The following is an 8949-nucleotide window of genomic DNA, read 5'->3' as shown; positions in this document are numbered from 1 at the left end:
TTATTTTTTATTTATTTGATGCTCATGAAAATCGTCATTTGGAAGGGCCTTATGGCAACAAGCATTTCCAGAAGTGTTTGGTGTCACTGATGCAAATTCCGATATGCTTCTGGTGTTTGGTTGTGCCAATCTCCGTTACACGAGACTTATAGATAATTGCCTTATCAATATAAGTGTCACCATTTCTGAATTTCCTACGTTTCCGAGTGCACAACCAGTAAAAATACAAATCTTGCAGTTTTTAATCTCGAATAAAGCTACGACTTGATCTACCGCCTTTTCTGTCTCATTAGAAAATCGGCTGCTATAAACAATGTCGCCGTTAAGTACGCCAAGAACTTCGTCTTGCTCAGCTAGACACATTACATTAAGTGCTTTGTCTAATCATATCGTAGATTCCCGTATGGATTTATCTTGAGGAACTTATTTTTGGTAAAGTTTTTTTCCAGAAACTATAGAGCTAAGCTGACACATTTTGTAAAGAAATAATGACACTACAACTTTTTTGGCGTTTATTTATAACAATAGCGTTGCACGGTAATCTAGTATTGTGATAGCAGGTTAGTAAGGTGGTAAGCAACAAATGGGTCGGTGTCCACTTCCACGGCGATCTCTTCCAAGCGGGGCAATGGGTGCAGGATGGCCATGCGCTTCTTTGCCTTCGTCAGCAAGTGGGCGGTGAGGCAGAAGTGTCCGCAGCACTGGTAATCATGATCAAATTTTATTAGGTTCCAGCAAAATCGTACCGATTAGGTTCCAGCAATCGTAGCAAAATCGTACCGATAGTTTGTAAGCGACCAATATTTTCCTTCGAAGAATTGTGATAGAAATTTTCAAATATGGTGCTAAAAATCTCATGAAGGTTAAAAGGCTAGCACCCATGTTGAGTCAGACGAGTTTCCGATCAGGGATGCCAAAGGGCCAAGTTGACGGACGAAAATGCCCACACTTCAATATTTACTATTAGATTTATAGGTTGGTTGATTTATAAGTACTTAATGAGTACTTATAAAAATACAATGAGAAAGTACCGCTATCATAAAAGTTTGCCGGCCAACACAATCCAACAAATCTAGACCGTACAATTTTGCCTGAAAATGTTATCTGGCAAACAAAACTTTAATCAGGCGATCCTCTATAGACAGGTATTTTTTTCAGCCAAAGCATGGCCATGAATACAATAGCCATTATATGCTGACTAAGATCTGACCTCTCATATCCTCCTGCTCCTGTCACAATCTCTTCTGCTAGCTTTGTTTGATCATAATTTATTTCACTGAATTACAATTTATTAGTTAATATTCAATGTCAATACCTGCTTGACTTATGAAACTTACATTCTCGTATTCGTCCTGCGATGCGAATCTGCTTCTCTGGATCCTCGTCATGTAAACGACATCACTGTCCAGCAACGCAGTCTCCAGGCTGCTTAGCTCCTCCTTCGGACATTAGAAAATGTTATGGCGATTTTCATTTCATGTTAGCTTATCGTTAAATCTCATTATTATAAGAAAGCGGGACAAAAAGTACATCCCGACGTGGTTGTAACTCTTACTTGCGGAATATTGTCTTTTCTATTGGAAGTTAAATCTTAGGATTGACAGAACGCTGGATAGAAAAGTACATTACAGAGTCGTTGTTTTACTTGCAGAATATTTGCACAGAAAAGTACATTCGGAGTCGTTGTTTGCAGAATATTTGCTTATCAATCGAAACCTAATTCTCATGATTGAAGGAACGCGGGACAGTAAAGAACTATAGGAAGTAGTCTTCAAGTCTTACTGCAGTCTCCAGGCTGCTTAGCTCCTCCTTCGGACATTAGAAAATGTTATGGCGATTTTCATTTCATGTTAGCTTATCGTTAAATCTCATTATTATGTGAAAGCGGGACCAAAAAGTACATCCAGATTTAGTTTAAACTCTTACCTGCGGAGTATTGTCTTATCTATCGAAAGTTAAATCTCAGGATTACCAGAAAACGGGACAGAAAAGTACATTATGGAGTCGTCTTGCTAGCAGAATATTTGCTTATCTATCGAAACTTAATTCTCAGGTTGAAAGAAAGCGGGACAGAAAAGAATTATGTTGTCTTACTTGCGGAATATTTGTTTATTTATCGAAACTTATACCTCAGGATTGAAAGAACGCGGGACAGTAAAGAACTGTGGAGTCGTTGTCTCACTTGCGGAATATTTGCTTATTTATCGAAACTTATATCTCAGGATTGAAGGAACGCGGGACAGAAAAGAATTAAGGAGTAGTTGTCTTACTTGCGGTATATTAGCTTATTTATCGAAGCTTATATCTCAGGATTGAAAGAAAGTGGGACAGTGAAGAATTATGAAGTAGTTGTCTTACTTGCGGTATATTCCTCTGACGAACGTATTCCTGCACGGACTCCGGCATCTCGAGGCCTGGCACGGCAACGTAGCGGAGGCTGACGTTGTAGAGGGTGAGCAGCTTGGCCAGGGAGTGCACTGTTCGGCCATGCTTCAGGTCACCAACCTGCATGGGTAAAAACGATTATATTGTCTTCTATTTATACAACACTAAACTGTTCAGTGGTCAAAATTCTATATAATTATTTAGTATAGTATAGTATCTTCGGCATTAAAGAGTAGGCCTGTCGCCGATTCTTGTGCTTTTCTTGACTAGACTGGCCTTTTGATCAGATCTTTTCAACGGACGGTAGATTTAAAATCGATTCTAGATATCAGTTGTTCCGTAGGGTACGAGGCATTTTAAGACTAAATTTATTTGAAATGGGAGTGGAAAATGAAGAAATAAACATGCACGATATTATAAATCTGTTATGAGCAAATCTGCGTCTAGTCCGTCCTAAGCACAATTTCGTTAAAGAATATTTTTTTAATTCCAAATTGACACTTGACCTGAGTTTAGATGCTGGATTTTTATTTCACGAAGAGAAAAACTTTGATAATTCAGAAAATGCAAGGTTATCGTGCATTTATCCTAAGCCGAAACAATTATACGCCGAAACTTCGTTATTTTCTGCCGGCTTCTTCACAAATCAGAAATCACCCTAAAATAATAGTATAACATTGTAGCCTGATATTACCGACAGCAAGAATTATATCGTAAGCTGAGCAGTGAGCACTATTAAGATCATAAACATTGTGTAGTACTAACAGAGCATTGCATAGAAGACTATCGCAATAATCTTATAGGGTAGAGACTAATTACGATATAGGCTAATAATGATGCGAGTATACGATGTAGGCTAATAATGATGCGAGTATACGATGTAGGCTAATAATGATGCGGGTAGCACGGACCATGGTGATGATGAGGCCGTTGACAGTGCCTATCTCCTCCCTGATGGCGTAGACGTCCAGTAGCGCCTGCGTCGGATGCTCGCCAACGCCATCGCCACCGTTGATAATAGGGCACCGGCTCACGGCCGCCGCGCGCTGTCTCGAGCAGGGGGTAAAATAAAACTATTGACATATGCATTGTTTAGTATTTAGTTCATGTTACTTACTGACTGGGCCAGGGGGTAAAATAAAACTATTGACATATGCATTGTTTAACTAAAATTACTTACTGACTTTACTTTGATTTGAAGCAAAAACCTACTGTTTCCTCTGAACTTTTTCACCGAGGCTATCGAAAACAATCGAGGCTATCGTTTACTTAATTTTTCGGTTAACCGTCTCAATTAAACTCTACAGAAAACTATTGACATATGCATTGTTTAGTATTTAGTTCATGTGACTTACTGACTTTACTTTGATTTGAAGCAAAAACCTACTGTTTCCTCTGAACTTTTTCACCGAGGCTATCGAAACCATTTAGTTTACTTAATTTTTCAGTTAATCGTCTCAATTAAACTCTATAAGTTAACATGGCTCTGAGTTTTAACAGAAGGTCTTCTTCTTATTTATTTTTATATGAGCACTGGAAACTGGTCCATGAAGCCCTTTGCCTAAACATGGTTTTATTGGGGGCCTAACAGTTCTGAAAATCAGTAAAACGTGGTAAAGGGAACAGTGAAAATTCCTAACAGGTCGACTCACCGCCACGGCGCCGGGCTCCGGGTGACGCAGCACCACCGCGTCCGCATACGATGACATCATGCGGATCGTGTCTGCGGAGAGAGCGGCTGTCACTTCTTGTACAAACATTGGGTATGTGTTCAATTTAACTTAACGATTTTTAATGAATAAATTTATAAATTGAAGATTCACAGATTGATATATGTATTGGCGTCCGCATACGATGACATCATGCGGATCGTGTCTGCGGAGAGAGCGGCTGTCACTTCTTGTACAAACATTAGGTATGTGTTCAATTTAACGACGATTTTTCAATGAATAAATTCATAAATTGAAGATTCACAGATTGATAAATGTAATAATTCATTGTATCGAGGCATTCGAGCTTACTTTCGCCACGTCTCTGTCTTATTAATCTCATGGTTGCAGGCATAGATTCAAATTTCTTGGCCCTATTCATCGTATGAATGAAAGGCATGAAATTGTTTGATATAAGACGAAACATTCAAATTTCTTGGCCCTATTCATCGTATGAATGAAAGGCATGAAATTGTTTGATATAGGACGCGACGGATTATTATATGGTGAATTTTTCGGGCATTTTCATTGAAAAAAGTTGTAATAGAATCAACCAGCACGATTAAATCAACACGGTTGAGATTGAAACTTACAGAAAATATTATTATTATTGATTCTTTTACTGTCATTAGAAATTATTAAAATACTCACCCTCCAGAGTCTCGCCCTTTTTGATGGAGGAGGTTTCGGTGTAGAGACTCACTACCTGTCCCCCCAGCCTGCAGGTGGCCGCAGCGAAGCTGCTAGAAGTCCTGGTGCTCTCCTCGTAGAACACCGTCGCCACCACGCGGCCCTTTGTGCAGGCCACATATCGTTTATTGCGTAATAATATTCAATCGGATCAAACAGTAACTCTTCTACTACTTGAGTGGTCCATGGTAATTATATATTAATAATACAGTGGTGCCAGCTTCCTTACAACCCAACCCGCCGATGGAGGCCACATATCATTTATGAAGTCGTAACTTTCAATCAGAACAACCAGTAACTCTATTGCTACTTCTTGAGTACTGAGTAGTCGATGATAATAATATATTAATAATATAGTGGGACCAGCGTTGACATAAAGGTCATTCGCTGATTCCTTACCACCCAACCACACTGACGATTTTAACCAGAAATTTTACAACAAGTTGTAAGTTTCGAAGTTCGAACCCTCAACTTGCCACTCCAATCTTGGTGCTCTTAGCCACTTGGCGTCCCCGAGATAAAATGACCATTTTATACGAATTAGTCGTAATAAAACTGACTAGGTTGAATACCACTAAACCTAACCTTCATACCACACCTAACCTTCATACCACACCTAACCTTCATACCACACCTAACCTTCATAACGTGAGCTAATAATAAAATTTCATTACTGTCAACAGAATACATTGTCTCTCACCAAATAATAATTCATTGCTGAATCTCTATGCAATTCAAGACTGAAATTTTAATGATCGTCGATAAATAATTTGAGTTTGAAAATCAAATATCCTTTACGGTATAGACCACCCATCATTCCTATCGATTTTTTTGGTTAATTTAGTATCGATAACGCTCACAAAAATATCATCAGATAATCTTTACAGACTTTAAAAAATTATTTTTGAACAGTTATGAAATACTAGAAAGGCGGACAAATACTCGAAAATTTTATGCATATTACCCGAGACTGATATTTGTAAAATTAAAATTCAAACATTCAGATTTTGGAATAATTTAATGTGCGGACACTTTACCCGACAAAGCTTTACTCACCGACAGAACGTGTGTCAAATCTCGCCCTCTGGTGACGTAGGCGCGGTAATGCGAAGCTAATGAGAAGAGGTGATTGAGCGCCTCTTTGTTGAGCTGGTCTACCGTGAGCAGATGCTGGTTCTGAAACACGAATATTGAAACGTATGCGCAATGCTGTTCGTCTGCAATTATTTGTTTCTTTTGCATGAAATTATAATTTTTGTTCACTATTATCTGTTTCTTGAATAAGAAAACGTTCATTCACAACTATTTCTTCTTCGAAAAAAAGTAATAAATAATCATTCTTTAAATTAGAGATACTGGTCATACTAGACACGTTAGCCAATTTTTGACCGTTAACCCTGATTTCTTATTAACCTTCTGTTTACGGATATGGCTTTCAAATAGACGGATATGGCTCTCGGATATAGACGGATATGGCTCTCAAATAGGGGCTGATGAACGGAAAGCCTTTCTAGACTTCGAGAAAAGGAAACGGTCAATGCATCAGTAAAAAAAAAGTTACAGAATAAAAGATAACGATAAAATGAATAAGAAAAATAAAGATAAAAAGAATAAAAGATATGCATAGGGATGATGAAAAACGAACGGACCACGAGTGAAGGGATCCCAACGAGTCCGGTCTGCGCATGTCCATTGAGCGCGCTGTCCAGGCCGTGCGCTGCAGAGGTCTGGTCCATGACTCTAAACAGTTGCTGCTGCAGTGCGGTCGCCTCAACCCCGTTGTGGGGGCCAGACGAGATGGGTGTGTTGTTGCCCAGCTAATAACAATAAATTATATTAATTTTATTGAGAAATTATTTGGTGAAAGTTAACAAATTAACAAAATCCCTTGTATTTCCCAAAAATATATTTTTGACCTCGCTAGCTTCTAGAGCAAATTGAGTGAATAAAAAGAGAAACCGGTTCATTTTAACGAAACACTGCACTTGAAACTTATGTATGCCCAACTCATGTATGCACCCAACCCTCTACAGCGACCCATATTCGAGTCAACGCGGATTGTTTTGAATAATTCCATGTCTATCAATTTTTACTGATAGTGTCAGTGGAGAAAATGAGTTACATAAGTTGAAAAAAACTCAAAATTGACTTACGGGAGTTCTCAGTCGATCTTTGGAGCTGAGAAGGACGGACTGGGGCGGTTCATTTTAACGAAACACTGCACTTGAAACTTATGTATGCCCAACTCATGTATGCACCCAACCCTCTACAGCGACCCATATTCGAGTCAACGCGGATTTTTTTTAATAATTCCATGTCTATCAATTTTTACTGATAGTGTCAGTGGAGAAAATGAGTTACAGAAGGTAAAAAAAACTCAAAATTGACTTACGGGAGTTCTCAGTCGATCTTTGGAGCTGAGAAGGACGGACTGGGGCGAATGAAGAAGGCGCACGTCATCACTCAAGTTCAATCCTTCGGTCTTTATCTCAAGAAGATCTGAATGATGACCAATAGAAAATTAAATAAGTTAAACAGAACTCAACATTTGCAGTATCTAAAAATGTAACAGCAAATTGCTCATTCATTGTGGCTTATTTAAGCCCCAAATCAACTAGAAAAAGTATTGTAAACCCAATCGCTATCATTGACAATTATTTTGATCCTAGATGAATCTTACGGTCAATTATCAATACTAACTAATCGTGTGCTGGACACCTCAGTGTAGGGTGTTCTGGAAATTCATATCCTGTCGATTAAATTTTGTCGACCTTACTGGCTGCTTAGTGACTATTAGTGTAGTGCCTATGATTCTGACTGACCCAAGCGGGGGAATGTGGGTGATGCTGGTCGCCGGATAAGTGGAGTGTTCTGGGTAGTTGCTGGAGGAGAGATGTCACGCTTCTGTACGATGTCTTCCCCAGTGCCAGGAGGGGCTAAAACCTGGGGAAATCAAATGTGATGCATAACTAAATGCAACTTTCGTTATTTTCGTGTTTTACACCTTTTATACACCATCTCTTGTAGTGGTGTAACGGTATTAGACCGTTAGTTTTGACCTTTCGGAACATGAGTGTTGACGAAGACAGCCATTTAAAATGAATAAAAAGATAGAATTTTCGATGAATGCCGTTAAAATCTTATTGCTAAATCACTCGAAAATTGATCTACGGAAAAAAGAATTCCATTAGCAATTTAGCCCAATGGGTTTAATGGTGGTACAGAAAAAGGAGCCTTTTGTCAAATAAAAATCCCAACATGCTCATTTGAAAATAATTTCGAAAACTTTTCAGTCTTACCTCGCCGTCGAGGTATGCCACTTGACCTCTGAGCACAACTCTTTGGACGCGTCCTTTAACTTTCATGCCGGCAAAAGGCGTCCATTTGGCCTTACTGTAGGCAGGCGTCTCAGGGATTGTCCATTCGGTGTCGAGGTCAACCTCAATGTAGGTGTTCTCCTGCCTCGGCAAGTGGAAGATGCGGCGGGGATTGTGGTGCAACTTGTTCACCAGGTCCTTGAGGTGTACGATAATTACATTTAACTACGCGGCATTTGACATGAGATTTGGAACGAAACGAAAACAACTGAACATCAAAAATTTTTCAAAAGAGTAATTAAAAGCCTGGGTGGGAAGTGAAGAAGTTGAGTTTCTCTGAATGTACGAATAAAATCGAGGCTGCTGGAGAGAGTAATATCATGAAAGATGACGCGAGTTTAGTGTTATGGTAACGATCGAGTATGTAAAACTTTTTGGGTTTAACTCACGAGCGATGGCGAAGTCGAAGGGAATTGGCGTCATTGTAATCACTGGTCCTAAATTCATATTTTTAATTTAAAAACTAAATAAACTCTTTCTTATTCTATGGCTCTTTCGATTTTTGCGTGAAAATTTTGGTTTCATGCTCATGGATGCTTACCTCCATGGAGAGACGCCCTTGGTGCACCGCTGTCAGAAGCAGAGGCAGCATCGTCTCCAGACCCGGGAACCCTGGAGGCGGTCTCTCCATCATTTTCTCCGCCACCGTGTGTGGAGCTGGAACATATCCATGCCATTTAGGTGTACAATTTATACATACATACGTCACTTAACAAATTTATTTATTGTCTCCTCAAATGCTCGAATCCCAAAAGGCAACGGATGTCCACCGTTAAAACCTATTGTCG

General features: G+C 39.3%; 1 protein-coding gene across 1 annotated transcript in view; it reads right to left on the bottom strand.

The window, feature by feature from the left end:
- Positions 1 to 542: 542 nt before the first annotated feature.
- The window catches only part of LOC108679055 (CAD protein-like), a 46225-nt gene continuing 37818 nt past the window's right edge, over positions 543 to 8949 (bottom strand). Inside the window, 12 exon segments of the mRNA XM_047883959.1 lie at positions 543 to 701; positions 1338 to 1439; positions 2359 to 2505; positions 3297 to 3431; positions 4038 to 4108; positions 4746 to 4887; positions 5841 to 5960; positions 6434 to 6601; positions 7177 to 7283; positions 7607 to 7727; positions 8084 to 8299; positions 8703 to 8818. Of these exon segments, the coding sequence (XP_047739915.1) occupies positions 543 to 701; positions 1338 to 1439; positions 2359 to 2505; positions 3297 to 3431; positions 4038 to 4108; positions 4746 to 4887; positions 5841 to 5960; positions 6434 to 6601; positions 7177 to 7283; positions 7607 to 7727; positions 8084 to 8299; positions 8703 to 8818 (1604 nt within the window).

This window comes from Hyalella azteca, unplaced genomic scaffold (genome assembly GCF_000764305.2).
Source record: "Hyalella azteca isolate HAZT.00-mixed unplaced genomic scaffold, Hazt_2.0.2 contig14130, whole genome shotgun sequence".
Lineage (NCBI taxonomy): Eukaryota > Metazoa > Arthropoda > Malacostraca > Amphipoda > Hyalellidae > Hyalella > Hyalella azteca.
This window is presented reverse-complemented; position numbering and strand designations above follow the sequence as displayed.